This window comes from Crocodylus porosus, unplaced genomic scaffold, assembly GCF_001723895.1.
Source record: "Crocodylus porosus isolate Cpor-Errol unplaced genomic scaffold, CroPor_comp1, whole genome shotgun sequence".
NCBI lineage: Eukaryota > Metazoa > Chordata > Crocodylia > Crocodylidae > Crocodylus > Crocodylus porosus.
In genome coordinates this window covers 24,444,169-24,468,130 of record NW_017728943.1, presented here as the reverse complement: position 1 = coordinate 24,468,130, position 23,962 = coordinate 24,444,169, and the positions used below count along the sequence as shown (strand labels likewise).

At 47.7% G+C, this 23,962-nt stretch overlaps 1 protein-coding gene across 6 annotated transcripts in view; it reads left to right on the top strand.

The window, feature by feature from the left end:
- NINL (ninein like) overlaps positions 1–23,962 on the top strand; it is a 57,297-nt gene that overhangs the window by 6,534 nt on the left and 26,801 nt on the right. For all 6 annotated transcript variants that reach the window (XM_019549031.1, XM_019549027.1, XM_019549028.1 and 3 more), the window contains exons 3-8: positions 8,589–8,793; positions 14,487–14,583; positions 15,681–15,856; positions 19,413–19,479; positions 21,159–21,349; positions 23,314–23,466. In XM_019549031.1, the coding sequence (XP_019404576.1) occupies positions 8,611–8,793; positions 14,487–14,583; positions 15,681–15,856; positions 19,413–19,479; positions 21,159–21,349; positions 23,314–23,466 (867 nt within the window). In that variant the 5' untranslated portion in view covers positions 8,589–8,610. The remainder of the gene's footprint in view (positions 1–8,588; positions 8,794–14,486; positions 14,584–15,680; positions 15,857–19,412; positions 19,480–21,158; positions 21,350–23,313; positions 23,467–23,962) is intronic.

The window sequence follows — 23,962 nt, the reverse complement described above, 5'->3', positions numbered from 1 at the left end:
CCCCTCTCATAATGGCTGCACAAGCACAAAGCACCTTCATTCTGGGGAAAGCTGCATCTGTGCCAGGAGGAGGGCTGTACTGCTCTGTCAGTGGCGTGTTGTACATCTGTGTCAATAAGGGCTTCAGTGGGAGGGATGGCAGTGCAGTGTAACCAAGGCCTGTCCCAGGGGTGGCTGTGACACCCCCTGGTGGCTACTCAACCCTTGCTTTTATTCTGAGCCTCTTTCTTTTCTCCTGCCACACCTTGATGTACTTATACCTTTAAGAAAAGGGAAGTTGCCCTGGTGATACCTGAGTGAGCTCTCATCTGGTCCTGTCCTACTCCCAGACCTGAGTTAGTTCTGGTTCTGTCCTCGATTCCACCCTGGCTCCCATCTCCACACTATTGCCAGGTACCTAGTCCCCCCTGAACACCAGACCCTCCTGGTCCCCACTGCAGGCACTGGACCTGCTCTGGTCCCATCTCCATTCCACTTCACAGTGCCTACACCCAACCTTGTCCTTTCTTCCCAGACTCATGGGTAACTCTGTGGGGCCCCTGGACTAACCCAGTATGCTGGATTGGGTACCACTGCTCTAACACTTCAGTGATGGGATAGAGGAGAGCTCAGAGCAGAGGTGGAGAAGAGATGGGGTGTGAGGGAACATCTCCTTTCCTCTAGCTGCCTGTGAGCAGGGAGAAGGCCAGGGCTGTTGGGTCTCCAATACCAGTACCCTGCGGTGGGGTCTTTGCAGGGTGAAGAACGCCCCCAGTGACTTCCTTTCCAGTTAGCTGTCTTGACCATGGACAGACCACCCTGTCTGTGCCCTGTTGCTGCCCAGACACCCACAACATGCAACTGTTTTCCTTTCCTAACCCTCTTTTGCTGCTCTGTCCCCTTTCACATGTATGCAGGGAGGAATGTGGTGCAGCTGCAGTGGTCAGAGGAGCTTCAAAGACCACTGAATTTCTGTATAGTAGTACAGCAGTTTGCCGCTTGTTATTCATGCCCCTGCATTGATGCAGAGTCCTCTTCCACTGACATCCCTGCATACAGATCCCCACATTGTTGAGAATCCTGCTAGGTTCGCTGCTGTAGCTGATACCTGGCTGGCAGAAATCTCTGGTCCTGCACTGAAACACTGCCTCAAGTTGCTACAGGTCCTACAAGCATGGGATGGCAGGCAGCATTGGTTCCAGCCCAGAACTCAGGCAGTCCTAGGTATTAGCCAGCAGTAATGGCCCATTTGGAGGTCAGTCTGGCACTCGGGGGGGGGGGGGGGGGGGGGACTTAACCCCTCCCTGTTCCTCTGCATTTCTGCTTACCAGCAAGTTTTGCTAATGAAAACTCTTCCCCTATGCCCTCCCTGCATGACCCAGGGTGCACTTCAGCAGCTTAGCACAGGAGGTTCAAGGTGAAGCAACCTGCTCACGGCTTTTGCCATAGCTCCTTTGACAGAATCTCACCTGAACTGTTGTAAACACATCTGTCCACTGGGCACCTTTTGCAAATTGACTTCAGAAGCAATTGCCAAAAGATTTGGGGATGCAGACCCCATCACTGGGACACCTAGTAGCCTCCATCTCCAGCCAGGAAGGGCTGATTCAGAAAAACACTTAAGCCCAGGCTGGTCCTGCTTAAGCTCTGTGCTTGCGGTGGTTAAGCAACCATTTGAGTCCTCTGGATCATGGACAGCTTGAGGGCCTAAGTGTGTTGCGTGCTCCCTATTCCGAATGGACTAGCGTTGTCCTGCTCAAAAATGTTTCCTGTACAGCCATCTGCACCATGTCCAGATGTTGTCTGGTTGGCAAGGGAAAGAAAAATCCCCCAGGACTTCTATGAATGAATGTGTGCAGAAGGCAACATTATCTCTGAACACAGCCTGGCTAAAGGGTGGGGAGTATGAAGTGGGGCTTTAATGGATCTTTTGACCCTTTCCATACCCCAGTTCCAGTTTGGGGCCTCAGCAGACATTATGGCAGTACAAAGCCTCCATTTCTGCTGGGGAAGCTGCAAGTTAGGGTCTGCCTTCCCTCTGGCAGGCTCTGCCAGAGACAATGGGGCTGCAGGGCAGTCTGTCTGGCAGTGATGGTGGGTGGGAGGAACAGCAGGACGTCCCTTTTCAGCTGCTTGATCATTCTTGCCATGCTTCTGTGAGGGGTGTAGGCTGGAATGGGCATGAGAGCATAGCAGTCTGCCCTTCTCCTAATCCAGAGGGCAACCAGGTGCTGGCTTGTACTCCCTCCAGTGTGCAAGCTTAGTGCTCTGTGGCATTGCTCCATTGGCCAATGCTCACCCAACTTTGCCTGCTCTGAATTCCCAGCCAGCATTGAGGCTATTTCGCACCTACCATCCTGCAGGGCACTGGGAGCCCTTGTTTGCAATGGCAGACCACACGCTGTCTGCTAGGATCAGTGTAGCAGACCTGTGCATAGACTAAACTGGCTGCCTCAAAGAGTATTTTCAGAGCCACAGATCTGCCTGATGAATCCCAGTCTAAACACAGACCCCTAACAGTTCAGTGCCTCTATGCAGTCAGTGCCATTTTGTAATCTTTGCAGCAGTGTTACTGTCATGCTGACAAAGCAACCCCCAGCTCCCCTCTCTAGAGACGTGACAAGACATTGGTCAGGACTCCAGTTAGCTTGCAAATATCTGGTAAATAAAAACCACCACTGACTTGCTGATAGCAGCATGGTGCACTCCACTTACGCACATCAGCTAAGTGTGTAATCCACTTAACCAATACTTGGGTAACAGGTTTGTTGTATTCTAAGCAATATACATAGTGTTTCACATTCTCCGTTTTTACTGATTTTAAAGCCATTCAGTGTTTTACTGATTTACACCCGTTTTTCAGTTCAAATCCCTATTAACCGGCATAAGCGGGGAATGGCCTATTCCCGACTTGTGCCAGTTAACAGGGATTTGAACTGAAAAATGGGTGCTACTGGTAAGCTAAAAGTGCCACTGTGCCGATTTTACCTGAGGCACAGGTTTCTAGCCAAATGTGGGTGGGGGTGGTGGCTGTATGTGGGGTGGAAGGTGGCGGGGGCTGGGGTGACTGGAGCCGCTGCCTAGGGATGTGAGGCTCCTGGCTCAGGTTGGGAGGTGCCAAGGCCAGGTCCCATCCCCACCCCCCATCTGGCCGCATGTCGTTTTTCCACCCCCCATCCCCCACAAATGCCAGGGCAGTCTGGCAGCAGGCTGCTGCAGCAGAGGGGAGGGGCGTGAATGTAGCCAGGGGAGAAAGGTAAGGTGCAGCACCATGTGCTTCATGCCAGTGATCCAGGGGCATGCACCCTCTGGGAAAAGCCTGACGCAGGCTTCTCAGTCCGCAGCTCTTCCAGGGGATGCATAGCAGCAAGAGCTGTGCCCCACACCCCATGCCTCTCACCCACTGACAACTCCTCCTTCTTTGCTCCCTGCTGCAGTCCCAGGAGCAGCCAGCAGGCTGCAGCTTGCCATGCCCCTTCTCTAGTCCCAGCCTTCCTCCCTCCCTCCCTGATGATTTTTTTTCCCCCCAAACTGATCTTTTTTTTTTTTTTTCCTTTTTTATCCTGATTTCATCATGGTTTTCATGTTTCATAGACATTAGGGCTGAAAGGGACTTGATGATCTTCAAGGTTGCTTCTAGCCCTAATGTCTATGAAATCTATAAAGATAAACCCTGAAATTCACAGATTTTGTTTTTTAAATAAAAACTGAGAATGCAGAACACTAAATATGCAACATACTGGGGGGTTATTGTGGTATGCTCTTAACCATATAACTGACATCTTTCAGCTCCTCTGTCTACCTCCTGATGTAACTGTACTCTGATTAACTTGGGGGAAATGGGAACAGAGTCCAAGGGCTGCAGTGAAAAGTCTTGAAAGTGGCAGGAGCTAGTTGGCTTCAGGGCTGCTGTCCCCCTTCTCTCAAAACTGCTCCTAGAAGCCTTAGAACTAATGCCTAGCCTTGGGAAAAAGAGTGGAACTGATCAGTAGACAATGCTGTGTGCTTAATGAACATTGCTGATACTAAGTTTGGATGTTACTTGGAGTGTACCCTGGTAATGTGTCACCTTCTTCCAGTCCTGAGGCTACGTACTTAAATGGTGTATGTTGCAGTGCCACAAGCAAGGGGGGGAGCCTGTCTTATGTACAACTTAATGTTTCATGCACTGATTCTGCTACCGTTATGCTGAATAGCACTATCCTTCTCCCATGCTCTTTGCACTGAGAAGTGTGAATTTAAAAATGCACAAAGTTTTGCACAACTATAGCCTAAGCCCCTTGTGAGGGAAGGGTCCTGCTTTTGATGCTTTCTTTCTCCAACCTGTCTCCCTCCTGCAGAAGCTTTCCAAAGGAGAGAACCAACAGGGGTGGCAGGTTAGGGTGTGCTGAGATTTTGTTCTGCATGGTTACAGTCTTTGGCAGCGGTGTCCCCAGTCACATCAGCCAAGCAGTCGCTGCTGGTGGATGGGGTATCTGGTGCCAATTGTCTCTAAATGAACACGCTGCCTTCACTCACACAAAGCTTGTAGAAATGGGGAAGGCAGCCCTATGCCAATTGCCCTGTGTAAATACCTAGACACAGACCTTGGGGATCCATTAGGATGGACATCACTGTGGGGCAGGGTCCGTCTCTGGTTACTCTGCAGTGGTGATTGCTTAAATGGGTGCAAAATGGGAATTTGGGTGGCACTTGGGAAAAGTCTGGCTCCCACAGCCCCCTCTGTCTCTGTAGCTAATTGCACTTTGACACCCCCACTCTGTATTTCCATGTATTTCTCCAGCATAGTAGCTCTGTGGACTCCCCAGGCCATGAGGTACAATCCTGTTGAGTGGTGCCTGGGTGGCTTAGAGTACTGCCCATGCTCTTGTCCTTGGTGTCTGGGGCTATCATGCAGAAGCTGTAGGTGTCCCTCTGCAGAGGGCTCCTATCTGCCCACTTGGAAGGTCAGAGGACAAGCATGATGCATGTTTCCAGAACCTATAGGCAGGAGTGTGAGCATGGTGTGAGGTTCTGCTTGGCATGGAGGATGGTGCAGTACCTGTCCTAATTGCTGTGGGTTTGAGAGGCTGATGGAGATGACAAACACCCATGCAAACCAAGGATGTTGTTCCCCAAGGCTGTCAGGAATCTGGACACTTTTTTTTTTCCCAGCGTGGCCTTGTGGGCATGTGCAGGAATGAAACTGGACATGTAAATGTGCCACTTCTTTTCTTTGGGATCAAGGCTATATGTGCTTACCGCCTTGCCCTTCCTGAGAGCAAGAACCCTAAGCAGGAGACCTTGCCCTTGACCACAGGAGTAAAGAAATGCTCAGAGCCTTCTGCTTCCCCTACTGCATGGCAGAATCATGGCTCTGTAGCAAAACTCACAGTTTTTTTTCTTTTTTTAAAATTTATTTTAAAATGCATTTCCCTCCCCTTCTCCAACCATTTCTGACTTTTTTTTCCTCTCCCTCTCTCTTCCCTATAGATAAGTATAAGTAAGCTAAGATATAGGATAAGCTTTAACACTTTATTTTAGGTAGTAAGTTTTATTTTTATCTCTCTTCTTTGCAAATAAGTGCCCTGGTATTTTGATATAGATATCCACTGTTTTATAAGTGATGATTATTATGTTTTGTATTAATTTTTTTTTTTTTTGCTTTTATATTGTGAGATTACTGTTTTAGGCCTATACATGTAAGTTAGGATAAGTCATGTCAAGCTTCCATCTTATCCCCATGCCTGGTTGTGTAACCTATGACTTATACCTACCCATCCCATGTAACTTGGTTCCTGAATGAATGGGGATGAATGAGGGTGCTCGAAAGACAATGGCAGTAGGTCTAAAAATGGCTCCCTCTGAATGACCAAACCATCAACACCAATACCTGGACCAAGGACCCAGCCCTTGGAACCACCCTCAGCATTCAAGAAACAAAAAATGAGGCAACCCACCATTGTGCCAAGCTGCATTTGCTTGGTAAGAACACTGGAGCCCTCTGGAACAGGACTGACATTGCCTGGACAGGCCCTCTCCATAGAAAATCAGGGGTAGTCTGCCCCATAAAAACGGGTAGTGAAGACTGACTCCTTGGGATGCCCTCTTCATCTGGACCAGCACCACGCCACACCACCTATGGATAGGGACCACCTATCCCCCACAGAAGCCCTGCTGGACAAAGACCCCTTTTCAGCCTGGATAGGTAGCTATCACCCCCACTCCCTCTTCAGCCAAGGGCTTGGACTCTGTTTCTCTTCCCTACCTGGACTCCAACCCTTCCACTGAGTCTCTTTCTCCTGCTGCTATTGTGAGTGCTTGTGTGTGTGGGAACCAATAACTTCATGGGACTGCGTAGTGTGTTGTCTGTCTGTTTTATTAAACCTGTTATTTTTGAAACCCCAATTTTTGATTTTTGTCTGTTTTCCTGACTGTTTCCTCCTTGCTACCACTTGTCTGCCTCGGTTTCCAGCTCCAATCTACCTTAAGTAACCCCAAGCCTTAGTTCCTCAGCCAGCTTCTCTGTAGTCCACCGGTTCTAATCCCAGTTCTGGCAGCTTTCACTCCCTACACTTCAATTTTTTTTCTTTTAGTAATGGGACAAATGGCGAGGAGGATTTTGGGTTAGTGGCACCACAATTGCTTGTTACAGCATTGTTAACACTGACTGGTTACATGGCAAAACCACAGGCTCCTCGATGCACAAACTGAGTAAGAGGCACTCTGTGATTGAAATAGCTGTGAAGAGACATGAGGGGGAAATGGGAACACTATCCCTAAAGGAGGTGAGGAGATCTTGAGTGACTCATCCAAGGTTATGCAGGGAACAAGCAGCAAAGCTGGGAGCTGAGGCCGGATCTGTTAACTGCCAGGCAACTCTGCATTCTTCAGAGAGAGAAGGTGTGAGGGATGCAGAGCTAACCCTAGAGATGTGTGGGACCCCAGCATATCAGCAGCGCATCCAAATGGGGTGGTGCTATCACTTTAGCTATCCTAGTTTGGTTAAAGCAGTAACGCATCTCTGGACAGACAAGTTTTGAAGGGAGAGAGCTGTTACTTGAGGTTATACTCCAAGATTTCTTTGAATGCTATGGTATGTGGGTGCCTTCCTGCTCCCCACAATGCTGGAATGTCATGGATCTGGGCACAATTCAAGGCCTTGGTCATGGCCTGAAGGTTCCTTGTGCTTTCTCATAACCGCTGTGCCCAGTTTCAGCCTACAGGTGGTCTGGATGGGGTCATGGATCTTCTCTTACCCTAGTCTTACCTTGAGATTGGCCCTGTCACCCTCCATGTACTTTCCTCAGTTGGAGGGATGCCCTTTGTGGTGCTGATACTGTTCCTGCCTTTGCAGGCTGTCTGGCTGTGGCGCTCCAGAAGCAGGGTTGTGGGGGGACAGGTGAGAGCAACTTGTGACAGATATCATGGGGATTGAGGCACACATTTCACTTGCTTTTGGTCTCTGGTTTGGTAGTACAATAGGAAGTGGATTAACAAGACGATGCCTTGAGCGGCCATAGACATGTGTCTGCTCTTGGCAGCTTTGAGCCTTCTGAGGCCCTATTAAGACTCTGGGTCTGATTTGGTCTCGCGCTTGTTATCCTGAATGAATGCAGCATCTATGGGAAATGTGGTTTTTCAGGGGCTGGCCTCCGATCCCAGAATGCCAGGATCAGGCCAAGACACAGGTGTGTGACTCTGTACCTGAGAGGCCACAACTTGGACTGTGGCTCCTGAGAGGTACTTCAAGGTAGTGCTAAGTATCACAAAGCAGTCACAGTCTGAAAAGTGCAACCTCTGATCTGAGTAGGAGTCCCCTTGGCTATATTGCTCTGGAGGGTGGACTTGCTTGTGTGCTGGTGATATGAAAACTAATAGGTTCATATTCATACGCTGAGTATCTGAACTATCCGGCACTGAAGCATGCACATGCACCCAACACAAGTTGGACCAAGAATGCTTGTTTCCAGGATCGTTCATCCACCTTGCCTCTTCTGGGTATTCAGGTGCGGAGGGGTCCAAGTATGTGTGGCTGCCACTGAATCATGCTCTGAAATCAGCACAATCATATTCTGAAATCTGAGCTTCTAATGCGCCAAAAAATTATCTTGATCCTTCATGATGTTCAAGGAAATGGGCGCTGCCACTTACCAGGGCTTTGGCTATAAAACCATAGGTCCAGTTTTTTGCAGTGTATGTGGGGCCCTGAATCCTGTGAGGGCTTGCTGCCTGTGAAGAGCAGAATCACAGGGCTTTCAGTGTCCTCTTCCACAGTACCCTGTCAAGGTGATGGAGGTATATGGAAGAAAGGTTTGGGCTAGGTGGTCTGAGTGCTGGTTTCATTTAGTATGCCCGAGTCAGGCCTGTCAACATGTTGGGGTGGTGAAAGTAGTTTCTTAGTGAAAGGCTTGGTGAACCTGGGTCTCTCACTGGAAACCAAGAGATCATATGCTATATCTCTGAGGGGTTTTTTATGGATGGGAGAGGGAGACTTAATTTTGCTTTAAGATTGGCTCTATGGTTTTGGGAGATTGTCTGGGAAGGGGGAACAAACTTTTTTTTTTTTTTTTTTAATGCTTTATGTACCAAGACTTATTCAATCCTCTCTCTCCTTGCTGACTTCTCAGATTGGTGGCAGGATACTATGGGATGGATGAGGAAGAGGAAAACAAATATGTGTCCCAGCTGAAGGAGGTCTATAACAGCTGTGATACCACTGGGACCGGCTACCTGGACAAGGAGGAGCTGACGGAGCTATGCCACAAGCTTCATCTGGAGAGGCAGCTGCCAATACTTCTGCAAACCCTGCTGGGGAGTGATCACTTGGCCCGGGTGAGCAGCTGTGCCTGCAGGGATCAATATCAGTTTTAGGACAGTGCAAAAGTGCTACCCCAAGGTAGCTGGAGATCACCAGTTGGATCCTCAGTGGAGCTGTGCTGACTTGCACTCGCTGTGGGTCTGGCCCCATGATTCTCTAACTGCTGAAGAGTATTTGGTAGTGAAGTTTAGGAAACCTTCTGCAGCCTGCAACACATGTGAGCAGTATGTCTAGGCTGACCACGTGTCACTCACTTGCTGTTTCCAAGCACCAGGCTCAGTCAGGCCCTGGCTGGTTTGAGGGATCTACACCAATGCAACACCCTAATCTTTGTGCCTTGGGGACTGCAAGCACCTAGCCCAGGAAAGTGTTAAAGAGAAGGATTCCTGCTGAGCACTTGCCTGTGCCGTGTTGCTTGGCTACCTGGGATGGGGGTGTGGAACTCGGCCAGCTCCAGCAGGTTCTGCTACTGGGGTTTTTTTGACACCCAACCCCAGTGTTTTGAATGTTTGCATCTCTGAGTGTGGACAGTTTGATTCCACAGGACCCCCACCTCTTTTCCCCCCACCTCCCCAGAGACAGGAGCTTTCTGCCCTTTACTTTGGAACTTAACTGAATCTCTGCCTGTCTCCTTGCCCCCCCACCCCTCACCTCCCTGGTGAGCTATTGCATTTGGGATCTGTTTAGCCCAGGACTTTTTTTGTCTGGTGGGGATAGGAGAGGGGAGAGGAAGGAGAGCCTGGGCTCCCTCTCTTTTCCACCCCCCCCCCCAACACATAGACTTCCCCCTTTAGGCTCTGTATAGGACTTGCACTTGGGAAACTCTGTTGAATTGGAACTTGATGGCTTAGGGGAAGTGAAGATTCCAGCCCTTCTGAAAATTATCCTTCTTTCCTGTTGTGTCTCCTGGATGCTTCTGTCAGCTGTATAAACATCCCGTCCTGTCCTGCTCTGGAGCCCCACAGAGCTCTTGGCCTTCAAGCTGTCTTGTGATAGTGAGCTCTGCTGGCCAAGTGCCCCATGGGGACCTTTTTCTACCAATGTGGTGCCTAAGTATGATTCTCCTGCAGCCTGCTCAAGTCCCTGAAGAGCCCTTAACACTTATACCAGTCCACTTGCCTCTTAAAGTTGAGAGCAAGTTGCAAAAAGCAGCAAAGACAAGAGACCCTGTGTTTGTTAATGGTTTTTTTTAAGGACTTGGAGCAGGGTGAAATGGAATCATCCTTAGGTGCCTACATCTACTTATGCACCTCGTGTGGAATTAGATGTGCTCCTGTATGGAAAAAAGAGTTGACTCTTTCTTTCTCCTTTTAAATCTAGTGCCTCTTTTTTTTTTTTTTTGCTGCTTGTCCCCTGGTTTCTGGTCTCTGAGTAAGGGTCAGATTTTAGAAGGGGAAAGATGGGATTGGGCTTCAGGGTTTCAGCCAGTCTCTAATCTGGGACTTCGGTTTCATCCTTGTGGAAGCAGAATATCTTGCACTGGCCTGCTGTAGGGGTCCTAAACCTTTCTGGGAGTCTGGCACTTTCTGCTGTAGAATGCAGGAGTAGGCAAGATGGGCTTTCCCAGTCTGTCCACTCTGGGTTTCCCACCCTTCTGTGCACATCTCCTTGTTGCCCTTGGCCCATAGTACCCCAGCAGTTTCAGGCACTTCAGTTTGGATCCACTGCTGTTTTTCCTGTTGGGGTTGGGCTCTGGGTGTTGTTGTGGTAGGGCACTGGGGCTTGCAGTGTTTCACCAATGCAATGCTTGATCTGAGCCTTCAAGAGGCTGAGAAGCAATGTAGACCTTAACCAGGTCCAGAACATTGCACAGGCTTATTCATAACACCCAGTTTACACCCAACAGAGCAGACCTGAACTGAAACTTTGCTTAAACCTATTAATGATTGAATAAAACCAGATGCTTTAAACTGAAACAAGAGAGTCTACCCAGGGATTTGGGCTTGCACCAAATGTAACTAAACCAATGCAAATACCCCTTACCCTGGGGATCTTCAAGAGGAGGTTGGATGGGCATCGGGCTGGGGTCATCTGGACCCAGCACTCTTTCCTGTCTATGCAGGGGGTCAGACTGAATGATCTATTGAGGTCCCTTCTGACCCTAACATCTATGAATCTATGTGGGGGTGGATAGGTCTTCTAAGCTTGTCCCTTGCCCCATGGCAGGGGTTTTCCTGCAAGAGCACCTGGCTCTATGATGTACTGAGGAGAGAACTTCAGAATCCTGTAATAATCTCATAAGAATTTAAACCACTGGTTCACAGCAGATGTGAAATCATTCCCTTGGGCTTGCTCCAAAACCCACTGCAGTTAGTAATGCTCCTCAACTTCAGCTTTGAATTGAGCCCTGTAGTGTCTTGTTAGCTCAATTAGGGATGTACAAAAGTTGGAACTTGGAGATGGAGACAGAACAAACAGATCTGTATGCACTGGTGTGAAAGGAAGAATCTTCCCCAACATGCACTTCTGCCAATGGTCATAAGCCTGCTCTGCTTTTGTCACCATGACCCCAGTGCACCATGAGGATAAACAAGTCTATCCCTGCATGGCAAGGCATGTGGTTCCTGCTGCCCATCGAGAACTCTGCACCGCAGCTGCATCCAGAGGCACTGGGACTTCACTGAATCAAAAGTCTGGCTCCCTCAGACACCTGGCAATGCTCCCTGTGTCCTCTGGGGCTCCTGCCAGGAGATGCACATTGCTTCCCCAGGCAAAGGCCAGGCACAAGGAAGCGTGTGAGCTGAAGTGGGGAGAGGAGGTGCCAGGAGGGATGAGTGGGGGAGGCTGGAAAGAGGGGTGCAGACTGAAACCTTAGGAGTCAGGAATGTCCTTGGAAAAGGCTGGAGAAAGAGGAGGCAACCAGAACATGTTTGGCCATAAAGCTTTTGGCTGCTAATTTCCTTAGCATGTTCCATATTTTTGAGAGGGGGGAAGGACTGACTCAAAAGATTGGTGGATTTTGTATGGGTGGATCAATGCAAAACAAACACAGCCTCAGACAGAGGGCTGTTTCCAAAGGGAAATGTTTTGGGTGTTGTCTGGGGTGGACATATACCTGGTCAATTATGATGTTTGTTTTTGTAACATTTCCTTAAAATTGTTTGTATACAAAAAATTTTTTTTTCACAAAATCTGCTCAAAATTCTTCTCCCTTTCGGTGTTTGTGGCAATGGAGTGCATTTCAAATGAGAAGAAGCTACCACAGACCAGTGTTTAAATGCTGCCTTGAAAAACGACTGTGTAGCTGTTTTCTTTGGCATACAATTCAAGGCACAGCCTGTCCCTTCACAGTGAAAGAAGGCCACCCGAAGAGATAAATAGTCATTTTTCTGCACTGCTTCCTAGATCTTTTTTCAAATGCAGTCTTAACTGCACCATTAAGATTAACACCTCCATTTTGTACAGAAGGGAAAGGCTCAGAAGCCTCACCCTAGGCCAGGGGCGGGCACCCCCTAGCTTGCATACTAGAGCATGGCACGCAAGGCCACTTTTCTCGGCAAGTCCTGCTGTGAGCTGGCCAGGCTCCCTGGCAGGCAGCAGATGCCTGGAACCCAAGCCAGATATGGCAGGGAGGCTACAGCCAGAGCACCAGGGCTGGAGCCCTGGCCCAGCTCCATGACCAGCAGTGGCTGCATGTGTGCCTCGAAGTGCACAGCAGGGAAGGGGCCTGGGACAATGCAACTCTGCCCCCTTCCCTACCATGCTCCCTGAGGTGTGCAGGCAGCCGGGCTGGGACTCTGAATCCTGATATGGCCACTTGCAGGCTTGCAGCTGCCTGCTGTCAGCAGTCCGGGCTCCGTGGTGCGTAGCAAAGGCCTGCCCAGAGCCTAGGCCGCTTGCAGCAGGGAGCCACAAGGCTACAAGTGGCTGCACCAGGGTCTGGAGCTCCGGCACAGCTTGTTTCTGGAAGCAGCTGCACACAAACCGTCGGGAAGTTGGCAGAGCTACACTGCCACAACAAGGATAGGGCCCCTCCTGGCTCCCTTGCTGTCTGGCTTGGCACTCCAACATCTTCTAATTCCAGGTTGTGTTGTATATTGGCATACAGCTCAAACATTGTGGCCCCTGCCCTGGGTGCTGTTCTGATCCTGTCAAAGTTGCTGGGTGGCATGCAATAATATGTGTGTACACGCATATGCACTCACTGCATTTTGTGTAGTTCTGGGTAGGCTATAGCAGTTTCTCCAGCCCATGTTCAAAAGACAGTTGGGTAACACAGTGACAGTGGAACAAAATTCTGGGAGAAATCTGGATCTAAATGGACCCCAGGCCCAAACTCCTCATGACCAGCGTGGGGTCAGAGTTGTGTTTTGCAGGGCTTTGTACAGTAAGCTTTGTTTTGGTTTTACAGGACTTGTGTTCCCTGAGTTTATCTTATTTCTAGTAAGCCTGAAGGTCAGGTTACAAATTTCCTTGTGGTTTCAGTCCAGAATCATAAATCAATTGAATGCTATTTTAAATAGGCCAAAGGACTTCAGGAGCCTTTTGGTACATTTGGGGCAAACTTTCAATGTATTTAAAAACTTGCAGCTCTGAACTCTCCTCAGTGGTTGGACAGTGAAAATTCTCCTGTTTTCTAGATGATCTCTCAAATTATTGTAAAGAGAAGAGTTAATTTCAGTTTTGGCTAATATTCCACTCCCTGAAAATACAGAATGCTAGTGACTTCATTTAATGGTTGAGAAGACTGTGGGAGGAAAGGAAATAACTGGATAGATAATTAAATGATGAAACCGCAACCAAATTTTTTTTTATGTGATTACAAAACTTTTAGTTACATTCTGTTCCTTGCTGGTGAGTTCAAGGAAACATGCTTATCTGCAGAAAAGGCTGGAGACAGACTCATAGTGGTGGTATTTCATTAGACTGGAATTTATAGCTGGCCTCTCAATTCACTTGCTCTCTGCATGTAAAAGACTCTTCTGTCTCCATTGCACTGTTTGAGCATTTGAACTCTGTCCACTTGCTGGAGGGAGATCAAGGGAGAGCCCAGGCATGTCCTCATGTTAATAAGATGCCCCTTTTCTTTCAAAAAAACAAAACAAAAAAAACACCAACAAAAAACAACAAAAAAAAAAAAAACTGTGAAGATGTAGTTAACCTGACAATTCTGGGGGGGGGAGGGCTAGAGAGAGCTGAATCTTTAGTTCTGCATCCCAGCAACTAGCTGTACTCCTGTCATTTGCATTTCATTGCAGTTGGATGTGTTCATTCAGTGCTGCTGCAAAACCATCAGTAGTAGGATCATGTTAATATTAACATCAGTCACTATTAGCTTAAGAGACCAGCAGTAATGGTCTGTGTACACGCTTCCAGAAGTTTGTCTCTAAGGTGGTGACAGTAGGGATCCCTATGGGGGACTCTGAAAGCAGCAGAATAGTTGGGTTTGGGTAGCTTGAGGCCAGACAGACAGGTCCTAGGCAGTACAACATTAGTGTTTTAGCATCAGACTTTTTCAAAAGCTCCCAATACACCAATAGCTGGACAACTGAGGTGTTTTCTCCACTCTGTGCCCCCCCACCCCACCCTCATGCATGTGTGCACACAGAGACATGCATAGGTACACACAAGTTCTCCGTCTGTGGATTCCAGTGGCTTCTCCACAGCCTCCCCTCAGAAAAATGGCTCTGGGCTTGTAAGACTTCTAATTACACACTGGCAAAGCTCTCCTTCCAACAGTCTGAGTGGTTTCTCCTGTCCCCACCAGGTTAACTTTGAAGAGTTCAAAGAAGGCTTCGTGACAGTGCTGTCCTCCAATATTGACCTGGGCATCTCCGATGAAGAGAGTAGCTACTTGGAACCAGGTGAGCAGGCAGATGGACACCAAGGTGGGACTCTCTTGCCAGCCATTCAGGTTTGCTTCCTGCATCTGCCACTGGGCCCGATCCTAGGTGCATGGGAGAGTATATCTCTATGAACTGGCAAAGTGGACTAAACAGTTAGCTCAGTCATTAAGGCATTAGCCTGAAGCATGAGAGACCCTGTTAGATTTTTCTGCTGTCACAGGCTCCTTGTGTGGCCTTAGGCCAGTCACTGATCCTCTCCTTGTCTCGGCTTCTGCCTGAAAACTGGGGAGAATGGCATGGACCTGCCTTGCAAGGGGGAGCTGTGAGAACAAAGACATTAAAGGCTAGAGTACTGGAGAGCTGCATTTGTTTTCCAGGTCTGCTCCAGTCTTCCTAGCTTGACCCTGGGCAGATGGCTCCATTTATGCAGTGCCTCACTCTCCCTTGGGTTAAATGTCAGTGGTCCTTCCCGGTCTCAAGGATTGTATCAGTCCTTTGAGCACTAGAGAATTTCTAAACACTAGTGGAGTCTAGAAAATGACATTGTGTCATAGTCATATAGACAGATGTATGCTTTCTGTCTGCTTTTGGTGGTCATACCAGATAGAGGCTTATGAATTTGTTTCCTGCTTGCAAAATAATGACCCCACTCCTCTAGCTCAGGCACTGGACTCCTGCCTTCAGAAGCCAGAAATCCTATGATCAGTGCCCATAGACAACTTGACTCATGCAACTGTTGCACGAAGGTTGTGGCTACTGTTGCACTTTAATGAAAACTGACCAAGGGAAAATATTTCTCTCTACTGGCATAAGTAAGAATCTTAACTGGGGGTGGGAGGAGGGGTCCCTCTTTAGAGTTGCGATTGACTGTCCTTCATAGAAAGCTATTTTTTTTTTCCCCCAAGAAAGCCAGGGGGTAATGCTGTAGTTCCACAATGAAAGAGGAGGAGCACTGCTTTTTTTTTTTTTTTTTTTTCCCCTGCATATTTCCTGCTGGTGGTGTTTCCTTTAGTCTAAGCTTCAAGATCTCATTAACGAAGAGGAAATGGAATTTTAAAGGGGCTTTGTCTAGACATTTGCCTGTCCCAGACTTGGATTTATTTTTCCCCTCCTAGCTATCCCAGATGAAATCAAGCCTAAGTACGTGAATGGAGCCAAGTGGTATGGCCGTCGGACAAGGCCAGAGCTCCAGGACACCGAGATGGAAACCACCAAGTATTTACAGGAGCCACAAGTCAAAGCTAATGGGAAAAGTCAGCTGAGACGTTCTGCATCTCTGGAGAGTGTGGAGGTAGGGGTGACTCATTCCCTGGCTATTCTCAATTAGCTGCTCAGACTCTGCTGAACCTCCTTGCTTTACTGAAATCCATGCTTTAACAAAAGGCCCCATTCAGGGTCTGACCAATTCAGCAGGGGCTGCTGATGGAGGTCTTTGAGGAGTTTGATCTGTTTTGGGTTAGCAAGAATTGCTAGTGCTGAGTGCTGGAATGTTGGAAGCTGCTTCTAGGCAAAGAGTTCATGTAGGTGCCACTTGGTCACCGGAGCAGACCCCACTGGAGTGGAAAGGAGGGGTTGTGCTTGCCCCTAACAGCTTCCAGCATAACAGAAATACCCAGACTGTTAGTTGGCTCAGACTAGAAGATGTTTTTCCTGTAACACAGCTTATTCAAAAGAAGGCAATTACGTTGGATGTCAAAATATTACCCTGAGGCATGCAGCATTTCTGAGTGGAAGTTTTTATGAGGAGAAGTTAGGGGTCATTTCTGGCTCCCTCAGTGTTCCTGAGCCAAGGCCCGTTGAAGGTAACAAGCATTGGAGTGGGGTTCTAGAGACCTGGGCTCTGCTTCTGGCTCAGGTAAATTTTACATGACTTCTTCTCCCCATGTCTATTTCCCCTGTGACTTCTTGCCAGTCTTTGTCCTTTTAGATTGTAAGCTCTTTGGGGCATGGACTCTTCATGATGTTCGTGCTGCAATGGTGTTTGCATCTCAGTGGGATCCTGCCAGACTAAATTGGTTTCTCTCCACCTGAGGTTGAAAGCACAGGTTGGTGTTGCTTATGCTACCTCCAGAGAAGAGCCGAGAAGCCAAACCAACTAACTATATTTAGAGAGAATGTAAGCAGAGCACTGGGGGGAAAAAAATTTCACGTGGTGTGCCACTGTCAAAGTACTGTGCAAACAGCAACAGACCAGGCTTGTAGTTGGGTAGAAAATTATTTGGAGAGAAAACAAATGCTAATGTCTCCAGTGCTGAGAGGGCAGAGCGGCACCCTGATTCAGAGCAGAGTTTCATTTCCATGGCTTCATCACTGAAGTCTGCTCTGTGCATGACTGGGTCCCTGTCCCTTCCATTCACTCCCCTGCCTGCACCATCAAGGCCCTTGGCTTGGTTCTTTTGTTTAGCTTGTGCTGCCCCTTTGTGATGGCAGTTTTGCCTTTTTGTTGCTCTGGTCTTCATTTCCTTTTATTTTATTTATATATATAATATGGGTTTTTATTCCTTGTTTTAGTGTTATGATTTTTATAAACCTAGGTGAATTTGCTGGTAGTTAGGGGTCAGATTCTCTTCCACCTAATGAGGAATCTAAGTGAACATAGGTGCTATAGTTAAAGGTGTACCGATACATCGGTCCAATTATAGGATCGGTACCAATATAAAGAAAATTCGCTGCATTGGAAATTGACCCAATGCAGCCGATTAATTTGGACGATAAATGCCCCTGCATGTGTTCAGCCACAGTGCAGCACGCAGGCAGCAAGGAGCACAGCCCAGCAGTATGGAGAGCTGCATGCAGCTGTTAAGTTGGTTGGGGGGGGTGCTCTTCCTGGCGTATGGGTGGAGGTGGGGCATTGAGCTGGGGCTATGGCAGAATTTTGGGGTGGCTGCAGCCCCCTCCTGTAACCCTGGCCTCGAGCCCAGCCCTGGCTCTAGCCTGAAGCTGCAGCCTGCCCACCCTGCCCTGCGCAGATCAAGGGGTCACACACCCTCCTGGGGTGTGCACAGCAGTGAGAGCTGTACCCTGCCCCATGCTGGCTGGCTAGCGCCTGCCCCTGCCCCCTCTCTCCCTCACTGTGGGGCGCATTGATCTGCCTGCCCATGCCCCTTCCCTCCACCCTCCCCATCCAGCACAACAGATTTACTAGCTGCACACAGCTATATCAGAAATCGTATCAGTATCAGCCTATATGACTCCTTAAGAATGGGCTATCAGTATCAGCCCCCAAAATCTCTACTGGTGTACCCCTAGCTTTAGTGTAATTCTGTTCCACCCTGCTTGACTCCCTGAAAATCCAGTAATCCATTGTGACTCACTGTTGTTGGACCCTTAATGATGAGTCACAAAAATGCAGTGAGGAAAAAAAGAATCCACCCACTTCTTTCTGTATTAACAGTTTTTTGAGGACTTGAGCAGGGTGGAATAGAATTGCATTTAGGCATGTAAATGAACTTAGGCATGTAATAGTGGCCTCCAAGTGTCTAAACATCTTCAAGGCTCTGGACCTCAGTGCCTCTGGGTATGGATACATGTAACCCTTAGGTTGGTTTAAATGAAGATTTAAGCCTGAAGTGGGCAGCCATACAAGCCTGTTGAACCTATGTAAAGCTACCTAGAATGGTTCAAAAGTGCACATATAAAATCAGATACTCTCTTTTGAACTGGTTTACAGGGCACCAATTCAACATTGTGTTGACACCAGGTGTTCCCTGATACTAGTCTACTCAGCTCTCCAGGCATCCCATTCAGCATCCTTCCTTTCCCCTACCTTCCTCCCCACCCACTGCTGTAACTAGCTGTGCTGATATGCAGCCAGAACTCTACTGCCTCCTTTTCTTCTTCTTTTATCAGTGCTTTTTATCAGCAAGTTCTCTTGCTGTGCTTGTTCAATAAAAACTACCTTTCTAACAACTAGCTGTGTCCTCACTCCCTACACCACTGTAGTCTCTCATGCCTCTCCAGCCTCTGGGAACCCAAAGGTATGGGTCCAAACACTCTCTTCTCTCCTTACTGCTCTCCCTGCTGTGCCACCCAGGTCAGACAAGCACACTGCAGCCTTCTTCAGTCAGTTGCAGGCCACTGAAGTTTTTACTGAATTCATGTTTAGGAGAGAAGAGGAATTAGAAAAGCAAAAACTCCCCCTGTCTCAGGTCTCCCACTCTCTGGGACCCCCAAGCATGGGTGTGAGCACTCCTTTCCTTGCCCCTACCACCCTACCCATCCACTGTGCAGCATGCTCGGCTGGGTGCTCCATCCTCACCTAATCCCCCTGTGTTGGAACCACAACACTTCAGTGCCTGAAGGGTGGCCGTTCTCTCTGGAACAGTAGAGCACTGTGCTTGTGAGTACCTCTGATCCACGTCAGTTGTGAACTCATTCCCCACCAGTGATATTTGAGAACAGTTTAGTTGTTAGGTGCATCTGCACTGTCTGCTTCCGAAATGGAGACAGTGCTCTGCCCTCCCTGATAGCATAATTTGACCTCGCAGCCTCCTGAAGGCCAACTTGGGAACACAGCATGGCCTGGGGCCTTTTGCGCCATCGTGTCCACTTCTCTGCATTCATAGACAGCTCTTTATTCAGTGTCCTGAAGAAACATCTGCTCCAGCCCCTCATGTGCCAGTTATGTTCTGAAAACGAACCTCCAAATGTCCTGAAACATACCACAGGCGAAAAGCAGGGGAGATGAAAGCACTGCCAATGTTCTGGCCCTGTAAAGGCATGTACTGTGGTGATGGTGGGTGTCAGAAGGATTAGTGGAAGTGACTGATCATAGAGGCCTGTTGCTCAGCACCTCTGAGCCAAGTCAGCCCTTTTTAATATTATTTGTTCATTCATTCTGTTTGCAGAGCCTGAAATCAGATGAAGAAGCAGAAAGTGCTAAAGAGCCCCAAAACGAAATGTTTGAGGCACGAGGTATGAAGCCCTCACTGTCGTGTGAAATGCTGCCTGGTGTTTGGAGGGTGCTGGGAATTCATGGTCTGGACCCGTGCTTGGGCCAGTAGGAACTTGTTTATGCCATCTGTGGATCTGATACTTCTTTCTGTTTCTCTGAAGGACATGTTTATGGAGCTACTTCTTGCAGTGTTTTGCAAAACATTTTTGCATACTGCTTATTGGCACAGTTGTGGAGCATGTAGTAAGCTTTGAGATTTTTTCAGTTCACTTGTCAGCTACCTTATTAATCTTCTGAAAATTGATGTGATGATTAATTGGTTAACATGCTGATCAGCTAGGGAGCTCTGAATCCCTAAGTGATGCTGTAGCTACGTTTGTCAGTCTACTCCTAAAGTTTCACCCCTGTCACCCTAGCTCCTTCAAAAACTTTTGCACTTCTGATTTGATATATGATCTGTGGCAGGGGAATGTGTGTGTATGTTTTGGCCACTTTCCAAGTTGAATCAGAAAAGTTATTTCTTAGACGTTATATTAAGAATGCCTGTCAAGAAATTCTCAGATTTATAAAAAAAAGTTTTTTCCATAAAAAGGAACAGAACTTTACTTTTGGACTGCAGTATCGTAATGAAACAGTTCCAGCTTTTCTTTGCCTAAAAATCCCTTTGTTTGAAAATGCCCCAACGCTTTGAGCACTGTTAGCTAGATTACAGGTAATCTTCTGGGTAGGCTACTAAGGAAAGAGGCAGAAATGGGCCTACAGCCGAACCTTTTATTTGCTTGCACCTTAAAACATGAGAACAAACATTTTTTCCCAAAGTCTGTCTGGCTACCTGCATTACCAGGACATAGATTCTCACTTATACTGGCTGGGGAGACTCAAGAGGTGGGTGGAGGGTGTCATGCAGATTGGCAGCAGGTTTTCTTGAATTTGCTGAATTCTCCAAATTTCCCTCGAGCCTATGCCCAATATTTATGGCTGGCTGGCTTTAATATATTAATAAATGATCTTTGCTTGGCTTTATTTAAATTTGTTTCACTGAAACTTTTAGAACTGGACTAAACCAGATCTCTTGTAGTCTTGGAAGGTGTCAGTTAGTTGGGATATATATCCTTGAGAGAGAAGGAAGGTTTCTTTATTTCCTTTCCTTCCTTATTGTGGGATGCTGTTTCTGTTTCTTCTTTAACTTTACTTTATGGTCTTCTCTGACTAGCTGTTTTTGTTTTTACAAATTATCTAAGCATTTTAACAAAAATTATATCTATTAGGGCAGAATAACATCTAATGCATTTGGTTACATCAGTCACCACTACTACTACTTTAAGATAAAGCTATGATATTGAATAGATGAATTATTTAATGTATGGTCTTCTCATCTTCTTTTAGGCCTTGCACTTTGTTTAATTGTGTTTAATGGCTTCCTTTACTTGCTGACCAAGTAAGTTGTCACATCTGCAAATGTTCATACTGCATTTGCTCAGAAACAAGGTTTGGACTTTCTGCTTAACAACATTTCTGCAGCTTGGTCTAGGCCTCTTGAAAATGGCCAACGCCTAACAACGACACCCTGTCCCAATCCTGCTGAAGATGAAGGAAAGACTTGTTGTTTTCAGCAAAGTGTGAGCTCTTTCTTGTGGATCTCCTACGCTCATTAGAGAAAGCTATGTGGTGTAACTCTTGGTGTTTCCTGTCTTTTTAGGCCAAATGAGCAGCTGGAACCCTGACCTCTTCAACAGCCCGAGGCAGACATCCAGTCCCTACTTTGACATGACTGAGAATCAGGTTCGGGACATCTGGGAAGAACTGGGCATAGGGGACACTGGCTACCTCAACAAACATGAGCTTGCAATTGTCTGTGAAAACATTGGACTCAAATTGCTGGAGAAGGAGGTAAGTTGTGTGGCTTGGAAATAGACACAGCGAGGAAGCAAAATGGTTGAACAAGCCACGCTGTCAAAGTAAGCAGCCTTCAATATTGAGCTGATGTGGATGCTGGTCCTAAACTAGTATGATTCCTTTTGCTGCTGGTGATGATTGTGATTGCTACCAGGTCACTGCTGTCCCCCTGGGGTAGGCTAAGAATCTCTTGGTGACCTGGACTAGTCTGCATCTTAACAAGGTGGCACTGGGGTATTCCTCTCAAGGTGAGGCTGTTCCTGACCACTGCGACTTTGATGGGAAAATTTACAGGAGGTGGTGTTCAGCCTAGGAACAGTCCTAATCCACTGGAGGGAAAACCAACAGAGACTTCCAGTCCCTTATACAACTGTAATCCTCTGGACCAGTTAGTGGGCCCTAGGGGCCTGAATGGGAGCCCCTCCAGCCCCTACACTCCTGCCTCAAACCTCCGATGTAGTATACTCTTTATGGCTCAGACCCTTAGGAAGGGTCTGTAAGCGTTTAACATCAATATCTTAGTTGTATTTGCACCCAGCCTCATAGCTAAAGGTGCCAAATCCAGCTCTTGGAATATCCAAGTGTCCATCCTGAATGCGTATAATAAAAGGTGAGCAGCTTGGCTGCTCCTTATCCATCTTGTGCTCCACTCACTCTGTCGTCCACTCACTGCCATGCCTCAGTTCTGGGAACTTCTTGAGGCTTCCTGCTGGTTCTCTTTTCTAATTGGGACCCTCTTCTGCTGCATAGTTCGGGCTTGTAATCCCTGCTAAGGGAATGACTGTGCTTCGATCAGCTGGCCAGCTGCCCAGTAGAAGAGCTGGTGTGGGGCTCAAGCCCTGCTCCCAACCAGGAATCGTGGTCACACCAGTATGCGCCTCCGCTGTGGTTAGGCCAGGTGCTGAGTCTTTCTGGTATGGCTGGGAATGAGTGGTGATCCCAGTCCTGTTCTCCTGGCTCCTGGAGGGTCTTGCCATCCAAGTGAATCCTAGACACATCGCGGGTAAGGAAAGGGTGTGAGCGGAATGTTTCTCCCCTCTTCCTTGCCAACTCTGCCCCGCTGATGTTCTGTTTGTTTCCGTAGAGCCGTTCTGACTCTGGGGATCTGGTCTGTCATGGTTCAATCTGTAGGAAGCAATTAAGCCATCTGAACTGTATTGAATTAGTGTATTCAGTTTTGATTTTCATACAGGCAATGAAATGCAATACTAATCCTTTCAGTCTTTCTGATTAGTCTTCTCTTAACTGACTACTCCCCCTCCCCCCCTTCCCGTCCCCCCAGCTACAGGGAATGATGAATTGACCAATGAACACTGCACCTTGGGGTCTTTGAAATCCTAATCCTACACTAAGGTCCACATGAATAAACCTCTGTATACACATGAAACTTGGCGAAGCCCATACTATACCATGTCATCATCAAAAAACCTCACTCCTATGTGTATGATGTAGGCAATAGGGTGGACCCACAATTATCCCATCTCAACAGCTCCATCAGCGTGTAGGAATACTATTGTCATGACAGCACTGGAAGTCAAGAGTTTTATGTTCTAACCTAAGCCTTATCAAGTATTTGCTTTGTACTACTGAACTCATTTCCAAAATGAAGATGGATACTGAACACCACAAGATTGTGCAAGCTTGCTCCTGGGATGGGAAATGAGAAGTGGGGAGGGAACAGGTTTTATTCTTGCTCTTCCATAAAAGGAACAACTTATCTTTTATATGCAACCCTCTTTATTGATACATGTGTCTTGAATTTCATGCAGGGGATATTTGTGTTGTGGGGGTAGGGAAGGAGTTAATTCCATGATGATTCTTATTTGTAAGTTCTGTAGGTGACACAAAAGGGAACAGTTTTAAAAAAAAAAAAAAAAAAGTGGTGTTCTCTTCTCATTTACTGAATCTGTCTTGTATGGGTCTGGTGTCTGATGATAATCTCTTCCCTTCTGCCTTAGGAGCTGGAAGATTTATTTAAGGAGCTGGACAGGGATGGAGATGGCAGAGTGAGCTTCAAGGAGTTCCAGCTTGGCTTGTTCACCCGTGGCCCCATTTCTCTTCCTGTTTGCTCCACTCCTGTCAAGCAGCCCTGGCAGTGGCCACGTTGTCAGGTGAGGCAGGCACCATCACCATCTGAGCTGAGGGCTTTGATGCCAATCCATTGGAATTGGCAAGCTGGAGGACAGCGTGTTCCAGCCTTACCCTCCCCTGTGACCTTCCTTGGGTTTGTCACTAAGCCTGAAAGTGGGACTGTCACGTAGCCATTCTATCAACTGACGCAACTGGCCTCTTTAGGGGCATTTCAACCCCTTTGTGCTCCCAGAAAGATTCGCATGTCCTTAATGTGATAGAATCTCCCCCTTCATTTCCCTTCAGACAGTGGATGGGTTGAGTATGTCTAGGTGGGCTGGACCTAAAGGAGAGGGGGAAGCTGCTTCCATATTTTCCCCACCTCTTGGCCTTTGTGCCAACTGGCCACAGCCCAGTGTTTGCCTCACTGGTGCATATGTAACTTTGCAGCCTTCATGCTTAGCAGTTTGGTTGTCCTGCTGGTCACAGGCACAGTCTAGGCTGGAGGGTTCAGAGGGCCTTTCCAGTCTCAGTTCT